The 17,438-nt window shown below is 37.0% G+C and overlaps 1 protein-coding gene across 1 annotated transcript in view; it reads right to left on the reverse strand.

The window, feature by feature from the left end:
• Positions 1–17,438, reverse strand: part of GABRG3 (gamma-aminobutyric acid type A receptor subunit gamma3) — a 286,455-nt gene that overhangs the window by 126,800 nt on the left and 142,217 nt on the right. The window contains exons 4-5 of the mRNA XM_042810309.1: positions 2,452–2,672; positions 285–367 (exon numbers count right to left, since the gene is read on the reverse strand). Coding sequence (XP_042666243.1) covers positions 285–367; positions 2,452–2,672 — 304 coding nt within the window. The remainder of the gene's footprint in view (positions 1–284; positions 368–2,451; positions 2,673–17,438) is intronic.

Consider the following 17,438-nt stretch of genomic DNA (forward strand, 5'->3'; position numbering starts at 1 on the left):
TGGAATGAATATCTGCTCCTGTTAAAATGTGACTGATTAATCAACTGATTAAGGCTGTTTCTGGCAAAGAATAATAGGCTAAATCCATAGATATCTTCATGGCATAAATCTCTCTACCAGGAATGCTAGGGAGGAAAAGAAATCCCCTGAGTGTTTAAGCAAACCTAAGCTTCCTGGACCTGTTGCAGAATGGTAGAAAAAGCTGTCGGAAATAAAAAATAATCTCATACCTCTACATGCTGCTCACAAACTACAATGAAATGAAGTGTAAAAACAATACTTACAGCTTGAGAATATCAGCGGACATGAGTGTTCATCCATTGGGAAATTGTGTAGCTGCAGCTGGCACTCAGCATTGATGGTAAGCCTGTAGAGAAACCAGGTGTCTGTCACTGCACCTCAGCAGCATGAACAGAGGAGGAGGCTGAGCAGCTTTAGGTGGTCATGCAAGAGCTTTGATACCTATAAGGCCCGAAAAGCTAAAATGCAGATCATCCAAAGGCTCCTTATGCTGAATCCAAAACAACAGCAACTATCGGGAAACATAAATAATTTCAAAAATGTGATTAAGAGTTTTCTGATCTAAAGAAATCTGTGCATATGTTTTTCTTGAGACAATCATTAAACAAAATGGGATGGAATTAGCTGGCAGCAAAACAGATGATGTGTGTGTATGTAATTCCACAAAATTAAAATTTAATAAAGAATCTTATAGGGAATCCTCTCTTCATTTGCGTACAGTGTGAAGTTAAAATCTGTTCAGTTGTTTTGGAATACTTCTCAAAAACCTACAAGATATCTCTACAGTCGCACTTGAAAGCTTCTTTTATGAGATATCCTAGCACAAAGGACACTATGTGTGGACTTGATTTAAAACTGACTTTTGGATGATCTTCAATCTTAAACACTGCAAAGTGAATCTATTTACACAAGCATTTCGCTTTAAGGGCTAGTTTATTGTTGAGTGTTTTTCAGGAAAAAGACATTACATGCATGCCAGAAATTATGTGTGTGTGAGAGACAGGTCTTTTCAGTTCTTGGCGCTTTGTTTTTATTTTCTATTTTTATTTAATAATCAAAAGCTAACAAACTGGATTGGGAAAAATTGCATATGAGATTTAGTGTGGCTCAGAGAAAACTTCTGTGCTGCAAAAGGTCACTTAAATGGAACTTCTGTTTTTAAACTGATTGTAGAATAAAATTCAGAGTGTTACAGAAAGATTAACACCTGAAAGTAGGCAGGCAAGAGGAGGAAAAGGAAATAAGCCTGTCTGAGCCTTATACACAGAATGGCACCTTCTCCTGAATGCAGAATATTTATCAAAACTACATAGAACCTAGACATGCAGTTACTGGTTCCATGCCATGCTGATTCTGTGTGGTCACCAAAGTCAGACAAATTACTTGTTTCTTAATTACAGAGTGATCAATGATCTTTCTAGCAGTTTCTCACTTAAAAAAATACCCAATCTGACAACCCATTTGGTCAAACATTATTCATTTATTTTACCTGATTTAGGGAAATTTTGCAGCTCGTATGACAAACAGTTTTTTACGTAAGTATGTAAGTCTAACAAATATTAAGGAGACACAACTTGCTCTGAAGAACTGAAATAAAACTACAGAAAAGAAAAAAGAAAAAAAAGAGAAGAGGTGATTAAAGTTGTCAACATAAATAAGCAAGAGCTCTGTCACCATGGAGCAAACCTATGAAGGGAAAGGCAATAAAAACTTCAGTAGCATTTCCATTTGTTCAACTTACTACTGTTTCTGAAGGACTTGCTACTGGAGCCCAACGGCAATCAGAAGAGCAACCACAATGCTGAGAACAATCAGTGCAGAAAATGTAGCGTCAAAGCCATGTTTCTGAAAAACTGCCCTGTGGAGTTTGGCTTATGGTAGAACTCCCTTCTGAGTAATTCATCTCTTCAATAAATAAACATATTTTGATTTCCACAGGCTCTTTTTATGCAAATTTATACATTATTTCTAATACCATGTAGTTGATGGTATTATGAAGATAAGAAAAATTCTAAAAGCTTTTCCTCCAGCGATTCACACTTCGATGAGATGTGACAGACTCTCTTTCAGTGTGACTTATTTGAAGAATCAAGTACTGACACTATCATGAATCTGGAAATATTTTATCTGGTTCTGCAGCTAACTCTGATCAGAAAGGTTTCTGGCAGGTTTTATGGAACTACAATGGCTCCAGTTTTATTAAAAATCCTAATATAAGAACCTGAGTTTCACAATTTAGATAGACTTGTTTCCTAGATTCACAGTTTCTTTTTCAGAAAGATGAGACTTTGCTTAAACTCTGCAGTATTTATACTGGAATATTTCACTCTTTATCAAGCAATGTCAGGTAAACATCAGGAATCAAGCAGCAGAGGAGAACAAGGAAATTACTCCAGATCCAAAAATGCAAGAAGCATGCTGAATGCTTACCTGAGGGTGTACAGGATCTTGCCATCATTCCATATTCGGAGGAGCTGGTTTGGGGTGGTGATCCAGTGTGCTTCTGCTGTCTTGGAGTTCCGAAATATTGTGTCTGGGATCCAGATCAAACCAACCATATTGCTGTTTAGAGTCAGAATTTTCATGGTGCTGTTGAAGCGAAGACGGCTGTCTGTCCACGTCTGAGCAAAAAATATATCAATTTGATATTCCTGCAATGAAAGCATGATATGCAAATTGAAATCAGTTCTATACATCTCACTACATTTGGTCTTCGATAAAGTCTATCCAGATGCGGAACAGGATACATTCAGGCCAATGGAGCTATGTTTTCTTTCTTTTTTCTTTTTTTTTTCCTCTAATACAATTGATTTATTCTTACTATTTATTTATTTATTTATTTATTTTTCCAGTTACTTCTGAAGACAGGCTAAACACCTCCCTTACTTTGAACCTGTGCAGTAATAATTTTGGCACTAGCACGTTCTTTTCCATTGTATCTGAAAAGACAACTACAAGATACAATTTGTAGAGACATCTCTGTCATAGATCAGAACAATGAAAGGTGTGAAAAATGAACAACACAAGTAAGTTGAGGAATGGCAAATTCCCCTGATTTTTGCAGCACATTTTTTGTTGGTTTGTTTTGTAGGCAAATTCAATAAACTAATAATTCTCTTTCTTCCCAACTATTCAACCACACTTTTACAGCAGAATTCAAAATTGTTTTTTTCATTAAAGGCACCTCATGTATTTCAAGTGCTAAGAGCTGTGCAATCACTAACTTTCTGCCCTGAGTATACTAATTGCATTACATTAATCTCATCCTTTCTTTCACTTCATGTTTCCTGTTTTGTTACTAAGTAAGCACACCAGGTATAATAATGCAGAAATTGAAATACAGACAGATGTACATACAAAGCTGGTGGTAAGTGAACATAGAAACACACTGGTATATGCATTTAATAACCCATAGAATAAGCTGTGTTAAAAACAGATTTCGGACCATGATCTCTGGTGATCTGAAGCCAGGAAAGCTCACATTTGCATTTGCCTGTCTTATGTTTCCTGTCCTGCTTCCAGATTGCTCTACCTGTGAATCCTGTGCAAACGCCTGGTCATGCCACAAAAGACCCTCTCAGTGTTGCAGGGGGCCTGCATCCACCACAGGGATGGCATTTGCTCATAGGACACAAAATGTGTGCTCTGCCATGCAGGTGAATGCAGGGCTGAGTAGATCGGGGGAAGTAAACTCCTTAGGTCACCTGGTACGTGCACTCTTGGTAGATTTAAACAGTGCGGAATTTAGGCTCTCTAGAACGTCTTTACTTTTGATCACTCTGAACTTGTTTTTATTGCTTTTTCATTTTTCACTTCCCACGTTTCTCATTTAATAGATTCCCTATTGTAAAAATAAATGCTACTAAACCAACGGCATTCTACATTATAGAGAGAAGAACCTATAGTCTGAACTGAGGAGAGCATTTTTGCTAAAAGCATCTGGTTCCCCTGCTCTATTAAATTTTTGGCAGGCCATTCTTCCAGAGCTGATGCTGTAACACCAGGAAACCTAATTCACAGACACTGTAATCCTGGTTCTAAACATGCTCGGGGCCTCTCATCTCTAAATGGCAAATGATCAATAGGTGAAGAAGTGGTGCTAGCATTTATCCATCGATCACCTTAGGAATTAAAGCCGAGGCATCAAAGGAATTAAGGACCAGTTTTCTTCATAGCCTATCTCACTGCTATTTTTCATTGTATTAGCTTTATTTTCTCCGTGAAGCTGACAGATTTAAATCTGAAGAGACTCTTCTTTCATCTCAATGAGATGAGATATTGTCACACACCTAACGGATGCAATATACTACACAGAGCACATCTTTATTGGTACCCAGAATTCTGATCTTGTTTTATTACACTGAACTCTCTATCATTTTATCCTTGAAAGACCAGTGACAGGAGTTACTTTGACACACTCAGCTTGTACAGTAAGGCATACGCCAGATATGTCTGTGGGTTTCTCCAAATGCTGAGTGAATAGAACAGCTTTTCTTAGCTCACATGTGGGAATCAACATTTATAGAATCAAAGATCATTTGTATACAGCTGGCTAATGATGGTGCTGTCTTTTCACAGGACAAGCTTTTGCATAATATTCATATTTGAGATTATTTTATATGAATGCTTTATTTTGACTGCCAAATGTTTACTAAATATAGAAGAAGTCATAATTCCCTTCTGGTAAATTGTACATATTTAATGGAATTTTGAATTTTAGGATTTAGGATATTCAGGATTTCACTCTCTCTGAAGGAAAGAAAGCCCTTGAGAAGTGTCCTGAGAAGGTACTGCAGCTAGATTTGATCTGAGCACATTGGGCACCAGAAGCAGTGCAAGTACCACTCTGTGGATTCCTTCAAAGTACAGTACTCAGTCTGAGAAACAGATTACATTGGCCTAGAAGCAGGGCTGCTCTAACATCACTGTTTAGCTTCCACTTTGCTTTTCCATCATTTATTATCACAGTTAGAACACCTCAGAAATGACCATTAGTCCAAATATCTCCTCAAAGAGCTACTGTAGGTTTGTTCACTGTAATAAAAATGTTACAGCTCAAATTAAAAGATTCACAGATCTTCTGAGTGAGTTAATCTGTTAAAAATATGCTTTTCTTTTTAAAAACATAGGTCGTGAAAAGCAAAGTGATACTTTAAATAGGAAAGCCAATGAAAGTTTGAAAGTAAAGCATTTACTTTTTCAACGCTTTACCTCTATTTTTTTAAGTACTTACAACATTGAATGAGAATGAACAAAAATTTTGCCCCTACAAAACAATTTTTTTCAGTAAAAATAAGCACGTTTCCATCTAATATCTGAATTTCAATTTCATGGTTTATATTCTCTCCATTAATTCTTTTTAGGAGATCTTGGATCAGTACATCCTTTATACCTATATTTATATAGGTATATAAATATACCTATATAAATATGTAAATACATATACCTATATTTATACTATATTTTTTCAACTGAGCAAACAGTGGGGTACAGTATTATATATTCACTCTACAAGGAAGAGACTGAGGTTAGTTTCTAAGTTGAAACTCAGTTCTTCACTTCTAGCAGAGCTAGCTCTATGCACACTACAGCAAAATTACCTTTATCTTCACTGAAAACAGACACTCAATTCTCAGTGAAGTCAAAAGTTTCTATATGCTGCTTTGCACAAAGCTAGCACAGTGATCTCAAACACAGTGCCCAACAGAAACTGACAGAACAAAGGCTCCTTTGTTGGTCTCACACACAACTTAAAAATAAAACAGGATAGGATAGGATAGAATGTACAAAATAATGCTTTTCCTTTGCTATATAATACCTACCATTTACATGAATGCCTATGTTCAATGAAAGTTCTTCGTGAAAGTCAGTGGTTGCACTGGAGTACCCAGGCAAGACACCAAGGTTTCAATGAAAAGAGGCCTCAGTTGAAGCTACATCCTAAAGCTCTAACAATGTTCCTTATGTTCTACCAAGACACCAGGACTAGTGCTAATATCTGATTCTTTCTTTACCTGTTTTTTTTTGTTTGTTTTTTTTTTTGTTTGTTTTTTTTTAGCCATCTCCAATTATTACAACGTACACAAGAAGAATTTAAAATAAACATTTTCAGCCTCTCAGTTGCAGAAAGGTGAAATTGCATTCTTCAAAAAATGATGCCAGGTTCAAATACAGGAAAGTGTTCTGCCACCATGTTTTCTTGTCTTGCAGGCACTTTGTCATGCCACCAGAACAGACTCAAGATTTTTCCTGTTGTATTCACATTTATCTGAATATACTAACTGTAGCTATGCTCCCTAGCAGCCACACTTCTGAACAGACATCCTCCTTGAAAAGAAGTAAGAGGCAACTCTATAGTGAAAAATGGACCTACATGTTCACATGAAGGAAAATTTTATGGAAATCTTATTTCTTATTTATTTCTGAAATAAAATTTCTCTGATGCAAAATTCAGTTATAAACTTAAAAGCATTGACAGAAAAAGACATTATCAGCTTTAATAGATTTCATTATGTTTGGCTTATCAAAAGTAGATTTGTAGAGCACATTACATGTGTAATTTAAATTTCTTACACTTACAAACTTAATAAAAATGGAATATGTTTGAAGCAGAGTTTCTCAAACTGTCCAACTGTATAAAAAACATTTTCTTTTCGGTGCTGTGTTCACAATGGTACATTAAAGAAATTGGAAGAGCAAGAAGGTGAGACTAGAATATAACAATATTTCCCAATAGAAAACTAGTGATACACAGAAATACTCAGCCAAATAGCTACGTACACAACTTCACACCCTTTAAGAATATTTAAATTTTCAAGAAATTTTTAAGAAATTTCAAATTTTCCTCTTTGTACATTCGGCACAATCTAAAAGCAATGTATGTTGGCATGAAAATCTCTATCACCCAACAAGATTATCTTTGAAAATGGGATTTGAACATAGGTGTTTGACAACACTCAATTTCGGTAAGTAACTTCTAAAACCAAGAAAACACGATCCTTTCACCTTTGTTGCATACAAGCAATCATTTCATGGAGAACATTTCTGTCCTTTCAAGTGCTCCTTCTGTGCTCCTTGTGTCCTTTACAAGCTCTCTTCTCAGTCTGAAACTTTTGTTGAGAAAGACGACTTAATGAGATAATCAGAAAGAGAGTCTGAGTTTTTTTCCAAATGACATGATGATTTAATTAAAGTATGTTTTTCTGGCCTTGTGGTGAACAGAGCAATAAGCTAGAAACAACTTTTCTTTCTTTCTTTCTACTGATTTGTCTACAGAGTGTGACATAACCCAAAAGCAACAGCAGTATTACCAGCCACAAATAGTGACACATAGTCGGGGTTCAATCTATTTTTTTTTATCATTTTTTTTCACATTTTCAAATATTTTTAGCATGGTTTAATTAGTCTCTTAAAAATCAAGCCAGTAGTAAATGATTTGCCCTCCAACTGTGCCGGAATGATTAATGATTGGAAACATCTTGAAAGTGTTATGGTTTGAGGTACCTGTAGTCACAGAGAAAAATACTTTGTTTTCAACCAAGTTGTCAATTTTTTCTCAGTCAAGAGAGGAGATAACATATGTTGGCATTAAATGAAGCCTTTCTCCTACCAAAACGTGGGTTAATCCTGGAAAATACCATTTAATTGGCTGTCACAATAAGATGATCTCTTTGGATGGCTATAGATAATAGTATGGTATGCCTTTGTTGCTTCTGCTGCAGCCTTCTCATTTTTTGTATTTTCACAATTCTATCAGTAACATGAACAGTGTCAAGAGCCTTGTTCTTGGAAGACATAGCCTAAATTTGCTTATTATTTCATTTGCTTCTGACTTCATAGCTATTGCTGTTTTTTTCCAGATCCATTCTAATACTTTCTCTAATTCCTCCAAAAATTTTTTGTTGCTTTGTTTGTTTTTTATTGTTGAGGCTACATTTTGTTTGTTGAAGGATTACCTCTGATTAAAACTATTACTGAGATTTCTACAAGGCTGGTATGCAATCAAATAAAAAAAACCTAAATAATTATAGTCTAATTTAGATTATGATCATTTTGTACCCTCCATCCCCCTTGTATAATGTATAAAAACACTGCACACACTATTCCATTGGCTTGAAATTAGCCCAATAAACTGTATAAAAGATAAAATCACCTTTAGTTACCAAAAAGGTTGACTTGTGGCTGATCCTATTTGTTAGCCTTAAATTGTTCTGTAAATTACTGAGCTTTTTTTTTTTTACATTTAATTTCAAACTGTTCTGTATGAAGTGTGCTTAAAAAAAAACACCTCAAGTGGTAGAGCACTATGTTCAAGCAACAATACAGAAAATTACAGATAGGTTTATTCAGGGAAGCAGGAGAGAAATGAAACTTCATAGTTCAAACAAACAGAGCACTTTAAAAATACTCTACAGAAACAGCAGACAGAACAAACCAAATTCAGTCTTCTGTGACAGGGAGTGCTTGTAACTTTTGTCAGTCATTTCCACTTCTTTAGATCAGCCTGGTTGGATCATTCACAGCTGTAGCCTCAGTGTATAATTCGAGGTCATTTTTGCCTCAGTTCTCTGAACTCCTCACTGAGTCCTTGTCCTTTACAGAAATTTGTTTCTTTTTCATTCAACAACATGGCTCTGCTGTCCTCCCAGCAGACCACACCAGCCTCAGAGCAGAGCAAAACCTTTGAAAGGTAGGAGCTTCCCTCTCTCTTTACTCAGACACAGCACACAACCAAACACTTTCAGAATTTTTTTTTTTATATGCTCTTGCCAAAATTGACGCACTGGAACAGGTTGCCCAAGGAGGCTGTGGATGCCCCATCCCTGGAGGCATTCAAGGCCAGGCTGGATGTGGCTCTGGGCAGCCTGGTCTGGTGGCTGGTGACCCTGCACATAGCAGGGGGTTGAAACTCAATGATCATTGTGGTCCTTTTCAACCCAAGACATTCTGTGATTCTATGACTGAATTAAAAGTACAAAAACAAGGCTTTGAGATACTTTATTTTATAGGAAAAGTACTAGACATTCAAGTGACACCCATGCTGTCTGTTTATTTAGTCTGCCATTTGTCTTCAAGTCCACATGAAGAATGTTAGGAGAAGGCAGTCTTCCTATGGTTTGAAGTCCATTTTAAATTAAAGAATATTTTGATTGCTGATAGAGAAGTTTAAACTAAACTGGCAAATATTACCCTGCAAAGGTTCATGTGACTAATTCAGCCTTCTTTTTAGTTGTGTGGCAAATGAGTGAAAGAAGAAATATTCCCTGAAATAAAGAAAATGTGTAAGATAAAATTAATAGCGTATTTTGTTGGTAGCATGTATTCAAAATTCTTTTTTATCTCTTCAATAAAACACAAGCCTCTGTGAAGACAACAATCCTCACATGTGCCCTTAAAGTTAACTTACCTTTGTGTGCCACTTGGGATAGGTGAAGTATTAGTTTCACCAGCAATTTGTCCCAGAGTAGCTCTACCAGTGCAGGGCTGTCAAGTTTTTGGAGATTGCTCAGGAGCTGAATATGTACACAACCTGCTACAGTGGGTTTCAGGGGCTCAGGGACAGAACATCATGTTTCACCTTCCTACTCTTCACCATCCTATATTACATTTCTTTATTTTTACTCCACCCCCAACTCTTTGTCTTACTATTAACAGGCTCTGAGAGGTGGAAGAGCTCAGGAAATGCTTCTCTACTTCTAAGCTTTTCTCTTAACCTAACTTTAGATCTAAGTACTAGATGCATCTTCTAAAGATGCCCAAAATAAACATATAAACAACAGAAACAAAAAATCCAAAATTACAGTGGCAGTAAAACATATGTACTTCTGAGAACTTTCCAAACTTTTTCTTTTTTTGTTTTGTTAGAAATACTTTGAATAAATTGCTTCTGTGGGAGAACTTGCTTTGACACTTCCATAAAGCAATAAGCATAACTGTTACATGGAGAATTTGCAGTGATAGGAGGAAAGTCAACATTCAGATTGTCACCAGGGATATAAGGACTATTCAGGTTAACATTGGAAAAATATTTCATAGCTGAACGCTTTGAGTACAAAAAAATAATAATAAAACCACAGCCTTAGCTGGCATCTTGGAGCAAAGAGGATGGAAGCTCACCTTTCTCACTCTAGTGTTGCCCTCTGGTTTAGAGCATTACTTCATTGATTTCTTGCTATTCTACAGGATGAAAGACAGCTAACCTCACACTAAAAACAAAAAAAATACAATAAAGAAAAATCATGTAGCATTTTCTCTCCCTGAGGAAACACTTATCTGTGTCACTGCACCTGTTCTGGCTCATTGTAGCCTAGCTCCAATCCTCTGTATTATAGGTAACTTCTGATATCCAATAGAAGGGAGACCCAGAGATGCTTGTCATGGCCCATTTCCATAAATTCCCCCATGCCTCCTCCTCCTCACTCACTGATGGATTACCACTTCTGGTTCAACCAACCATGCAACAGTCACAAACCCAGCATGACATTAGAACAAATACTACTTGTTTTAGAAAAACAGTTATAAGTCTATTCTTTTCACCTCACTTTTAGTGGAAGAGTCAACACCCTTGCTGAATATTCTTGCTGATCATTTCATTCTGGGACTCTTCTGCTCATCTCTTTTTCTCATAGAGCATTTCCAAAGTATCCTGATTGCTATGATCTCGACAGTTGCACTTACACAGAGGGTGTGAAGAGGGCTGGGGTTCATTACCTGTTGCAAGCAGGATCTGATGATAAGCCCTGTCTTTGATGACTCTGAATCATCTGTACTTAAACCTGGTTAATTTAGAATAAGAGCTATCCGAAAGATACAAGGAAGACAGAGAGGAAATAAAGGTGGGGTAATAGATGCAGAGAGAAGACTTTTGGTCACTGTATGTGTGGTAAGTATAATTCAAATTGGTAATCAGTCACTCCGAAGGAAATTGCTGTAGGAAGAAACGGTATTATTGAATTTCACAAAATGCTATGCCCTCTCTGACTTGTAATTTAAGGCTTTACAAAGAGAGCAGACAGAGGGACAGAGAGAGAGATTCTAAAAGCTTAATTCTATGTGGAAAGAAACCAAGGTTTCTTTTGAACTAATGAGAATTTAGTAATGCAAATGCACATGGACTAACTTGACTTCTGCGCAAACAGTAAAGAAATTAAAAAAAAAATCACTGAATAGAATAAAAAAAGAAAAAAAAGATTAGTCTGTGAATAAACATTAATGACTGCACTTAAAATAATAAAGTACAATATTAAAGTCTCCTGAGTATATTTGACCAAAAAATCATAAAGCAAATTATAAAGATACTCAATATTTCTCAAATATTACCACAACAGATGTATCAACATTACAGTCTTATAATTTGAAGTATTAGTTTATTCAAAACAGAAGCTAAACATCCCTGTTCATGAAAATAACTGTACTCTCGGAGACTGTGAACAACAATACCTTATGCAAGTAGCCTCAGTTAAAATGTTTGTTTTAGTGATGGAGAGTGGGCCTTTTGACCAAGAAAGTGGGAGAGCATTTTGAAGTATCTTTTATTGCCATTGGCAACTAAGAAAAGCAGCATAATGTTTTTATGTGTACTGTCCCTCAGTACAAGAGCTGCTGTAAAGGAATGGGAGACAGACAGGGCAGTGATGTAAAGACATCTATCTTGATGAAGCAGGTACAGAGAAGATCTCTTGCAGAATCACAAGCGAGAGAAGAACTTATAGGGAGCACTTTGTGAAGAGAGAGGTGTTAAAATCAGTTGTCATCTCCTTCCAGAGTCATTTTTAGGGTATGTCCTGAGGCTGTGTCATATCTGAAGAACATATGTAGTACTCTACTACAGTATCCAAGCGTCCATCTTACAGCTCAGCTATTCAGAAAGAAATAAAGGAGCCAAATGGCTTCAGGATTTGTCTAGGCTTCAAACACAAGCACAGAGAAAGTATTTTAAGGCCTATCCGCCCACCTTAGTGTCTTTGTTTCTTGGGCAATTTTTGTTGTTGTTGTTTGTTTGTTTGCTTGGTTTTGTGGGCTGTTCCAAGGTAAACCTTGGGTTCCACTCAGCAACGTCATGCTTCCTTTCAAGCCCTCTTGTGTTTGGTGGTTTGATACTCAGAATATCTCTATTTCCATTTAAGCTCCTAATTTCAAGCAAAATTTGATCAAATTCCAACTCCCCCTACATTTCAGTACACTCTTTTCTGATACAAGACTCAAACCAGTTATTGACATTGGTAATTCTTCACTGTTGCTAATCTGGGGGAGAAAAGTGACACCAGATGAAATAGCAGATGGCTGATTGCCATTCACTGGGCCATTCAATGACAACAATTTCAGGAGTCCAGACTGTTCCTATCAGTTTTACACAAGCACATTCCCCTTATACTCACCAAATCTAACAATCCCCACTTGGAGAAATTCAAAAGAGGTTTACTAGAAATTTTCAATATCTGATATTATCAGAAAAAAAAAGTGAAAAAATCTAAAAAAAAAAAAAGGTAAGATCCATCTCGCAAATCTTATTAGGGAAAAATGACACATAGTAATGTAATGATGTGTAAAATAAACTCACTCCCTTCCACAGTTCAAATCTGCTTCCCACCTGAGCATCTGTTCTTGCACTGCGGGATTAATAACTGGCACTAGAGTACAATTTTACAACATATTTGAAAGAACAATCAGTAATTCTGCTACTACTTGTGAAGTAGTTATACTCTCACCAATAAAAGGAGATTAATAGCGGTGCATCTCTTATAGGAAAAAAAACAACAATTTCATCTCAGTGTGATCTAACTAGAAATGAAGTTGGCAGCACACACAGGTGATAACAGAGGCATGCCTGATGCTCCGTGCCCAGCACTAGGTGGGTAACTAGAATTAAGGACAGCAGCATGCCACCAAAGTGGGGAACATGCTCCATCTGTTGCCATGGAAACCCTCCCACCTCTGCCCCCCCCCCTTCCCCTAGGGCTGGTCCCCTCCCTGTTGCTACAGCAACTGCTTGTCACTGCCCTCCTTCTTCCAGGCCAGAATCTCCCCACACCCACCCAGGCTTCTGCACACCAGCACTGTGCACTGGAAGGTTAGAGCAGGCAGGCAGGCAGAAGAAGGGCACCCTCTCAGACAGAAGAGGCTGCAGAGGTGCTGCTTGCTCCATTTGGGTGTGATTATACTGAGATACCTTACAGGAGAAAGGCATGGAGTTGACAGCATGCTTCTGTGTCCCTTTCTGTGGTGGACAGAGTCAGGATAATCTTTTGCCCATCAGCGAATGTGATCAGCAATTAATTCTAGCACAAACACTTTGCCTGTATTATTTTGTCTGTTTTACTTTAATGATGGAAGAGAAATAATAATACTGACACAGCCACATTTCTCTAAGTCTGTGTATTTTGGCTGTGATCTGCTAAAGTCAAAAGTACTTCATAGCTAAGTATTCTTTTTAAACTAATAAGGATTTTACTTTCATTTGTAGTCTGGTTCTCTTTTTCCCAATTCTAACAAAGAGAACATGAAAATAAAGCTCAGTGCCTTACCGCATTTGTTGCTGAATATTGCAAAAGGTTCTCCTGCCTCAAACATATTCCATTGCAACCATTCAGGCATAATGTTTTCTGAATTTTTCTAAGCAACTTTAAGTTTCCAGGTTATTAAATCTCCCTTCACTAGAGGAATACACTAAATCTTCGGTGACCTATCCTACAGCTGAGCCATAAGAAGCACAGAACTTAAGTACTGAAAGAAGGCAACTGGAAATTTAAGGTAATCACTGGGTCACACTGAATGAAGAGCAATTATCTAGGGTCTCGTATATGAAGGCTGCTCCAAAAGTAATGCCTCCTAATTATTTCCATGGAAAACTTATACAAAGAGCATAATAACACTTTTTGATAGAGCAACTTCTCAGCTACAAAACACTATTTTTCAGCATAGTCACCATCATTTGATATTCATTTTTGCCAACAGTGAACAAGAGCCTGTATGCTGCGCTCATTGACATCTGCACCAGCAGCAGTGACCCACTGTTGCTGCTGCCACTGCTGAAGTGTACCAGCCACTGTCTTGTTGTGCTCACATCCACTGTTTGGTCCCTATCAACACTGAGCGAGTATCGATGAATGTCAATGGGTGCCGTTTTTTTGTGCAAGGATTCAATGATGCACCTTTGCTTCATACACACTTCCACGTCAGATACCACTGTATCAGACTGCCCCTCTGCTGTCATCTGTCACATGACAACAGAATTTAATGGAATATTGGTGGGAAGGTTCAACGTCTAATGCCATATCAACATCTGCCTCTGATGTCATAAGCCAAGATCATAAAACAGAAGGCAAGACTTTCAGAGCAGCTCTCATAAAATACATGTTTAGTGTATATAAGTGACAAAACTTATTTTAATTTTTAATGTTTTTCAATTAAAACATAAAAAAATAGAGCAACTAAACCATAACATTAGTGGGATATGTGACCTTGTTTTTGTGAAACTAACTCATCGGTCTTGTTTGATGGCAGTGGTGGCAATCCATAGTGAGCTCTCAAAACTCAAGAGATTTTTGATAAAGTTTTACTCTTTCTGTGCTTCATCCTTGAATATATTTCTTCACAAATGTATGTACTGCCAAAGAGCAATGACAAGAGTGAGGGGTGACTGTGAAGAACAAGATATTTCTCTCTGGTAAGATAGGGCTTATGAAAAGTCTGCTAGAGAGAGATGATCAGATTTTGGATTGCAACTCTACACATTCAATTTGAAAATTCTCAGGTAGTGTATTTGTGTCAACTGAGAATAAAGTTGCAAATAAGCAAAAAAATTAAAAATTCTTCAGCAATCTTGGAATCTATTCTCACATTCCTTTATCAAAATGGAAAGCATGGCTGTGTATCTTCTGCTGTTCACAGGATTGTGTTTAGATAACATATCAAAATACATAAACTTATTTGCCATAACTTAACACCACACAGCACTCCCTCCATGCCCATGTTTCAGCCCAGATAGAGTTAAATAGTTCACTGATGTTCAGTCGGTGCTGAGTGATGTTTGTGCACCCAGGGCCAGCCCTGTCCTGCATGATGGTACAGAGCAGGAGTCAGACAAATTGCAAGCTGTCCTGGGCTGCATGTGGCCCCCGGGCTGCAGGTTGGGCACGTCTGGACTAAGGGCTAACAAAGATTTCTACTTTTACCTCGTATCAACATACATCCACATAGTTTTCCTCACTTGAACAACCCCAAACTTGATGCTGACATATCAGGAGTTAAAAACTCAGCACTAATTCAACAACTTATCCCAGTACAGAAAAGTACATCAGTTATATATGGCAATTTTCTATTTCACTGTTATTCTCTAAAACATATTTTATAATGCCCAGCTGTGAAGTATTTGCTTTAAAAGATGTTTCTCATGAAACAATTCATAATATACATTTCAATTGCCTATGAAAGGGATAAGTTATTCAGTACCAAGAACTAGAATATTGTGAACAACATGAAAGAAGTGGACATTCTTTTTTTGCTAATGGAACCCTGCATGAACCTTTACTTTTTAATTTACTTAGATAACAAGAAGAATAAAAACAAAGGGCCCAAAGCACAAAATGTTCTAAGTAGATACTTGTCATACTTAAGATGTAGAATGAAAGGCGTGAGAAAGCTGGTTGAATTGTTCTGGGGGCAATAACTGTGTGAAAAATGAACTAACAAATGTAAAAATTCTTGAAAGGAGTTATTGAACTACTGAATATTTAACTATGTATTTCTTAAAAAGCAACCTTCTGGTCTAGATGATTAATACTTACATATAAGCCAGCTGTCATTAGAATGAACAAAGCTTAATGCAGTTTATCTCTTTCTGGAAATCTGCATGAACACTCATCAGGGTTGCAGAACAGCCACCTGCTGGAACTTTACTCATTTCAATTTAGTGACCTGCATAATAAAAGTGGCATTACCAGATCAGGATAAACGAGTGATCAAACATTAAATCAAAGAAATTTCTCATCTGGACCCTTATTTCAGGTTCGTTTCATCTTATTCTTACTACAACATAAAGGTTTAGGAGTGCTTCAGAGATGAATGAGATTGAGCAATCACAACTGGAAAGTTGGGAATAGACACACCTGATTTTACAGTCCTTTGAAAGTAAGCCAACACTAATTGATCAAGTCAGTGAGGAAAAAAAAGCTTAAAGTTCTACTAAACTAAAAGAGAAGTTATTACAAACTTGGAAAAATTTTCATTGCAATAGTATGCAGTGCATATAAAATTGAAGGCAATAGATGGGAAGGCTAATGATGGCATGGCAGCCATAGCAACAGGTAAAAAGATAGGCTTCCTCTAAAGCATGACAATCTTTATCTAGGTGAGAGTCTACAAAGACAGGTGGACATTTACAAAAACATTTAAGTACGTAAATCATGCTTCTAGCAGCTCTAGATCCAGAAGTTTAAGTTAAGGAGAACAACTCAGGGCAGTTCTTATCAGATTTGCTCAGATACTTCATGTATCTTAAATACCTAAAGATATGCTATGGGGCAAACTCAGCAGAGTCCTTGCTAGCTGGGATGATAGCGAAGTAGGCCATAGCCAAAGAGGTTTGTATACCAAGCCTCCAATCCCAGAGCAGAATATTTTGAGGGACAGGCTGAGGGAATTTTCTAGGTGGTAACACATTTCACTCTTGCCACTGAAGAATTCACTAGAAAGATAAGTTTCTAGATTTTAGTTAATTTAGTTTAAGATAAGGCAGGAAAACAAGAACAACAGCAGGTATGACCACAGGCTACTGCTTCACACAATGTCAACTGAAATGCAGGAAGTGAGCACTTCATATTAGATCATTGCTGGATGTAAAAGAAAAATAACATGCTAAAACTTTGTCTTCCTGTCTATCTGAGCTCTCCAACCCAGTTCAAAAAACTTCTTTCTGGCCCTTTCTTCAGTTTCGTGGAAGTGTTAAAGGTCAAACAAAAGTGAGTGAATCAAAGCATCCATTCCCATTAAAGGTACATTTTTTTTCTGTAGGTATATCAAAACTCAGATTACTGCTCATTGTAAATGTTGAAATGAGAATGAATCTCAGAAATTACCCAGTGTCTGGGTGCACAGAGATGCAGTCAAGCACATGGACTACAGACCAAGGGACGGTGATGAATGCTTAAGACTGGGATGAATGCCACAGCCTTAAAGACCTCTCATTTTAATTTGACAGGCATTATAATAGACCAAGAAATGTAGCAAAAAAAGGGTACATTTCCACCACTCATTCAAAGTTGCCATAATGTTTTAGAAATCAATTATTTTTCATAACAAAGATTGAAATACAAAAGCCATTCATGCCAGCTGAATAAAACTTGGCATTAGATACAGTTCAATCGCATTTCATACATAGAAAGTAAAGACATTAGAAATAAAGACACAAAGCTAATGTG

The sequence above is a fragment of the Centrocercus urophasianus genome, unplaced genomic scaffold, assembly GCF_019232065.1.
Source record: "Centrocercus urophasianus isolate 14NV4802_14NV808 unplaced genomic scaffold, USGS_Curo_1.0 seq_12, whole genome shotgun sequence".
Taxonomy (NCBI): domain Eukaryota; kingdom Metazoa; phylum Chordata; class Aves; order Galliformes; family Phasianidae; genus Centrocercus; species Centrocercus urophasianus.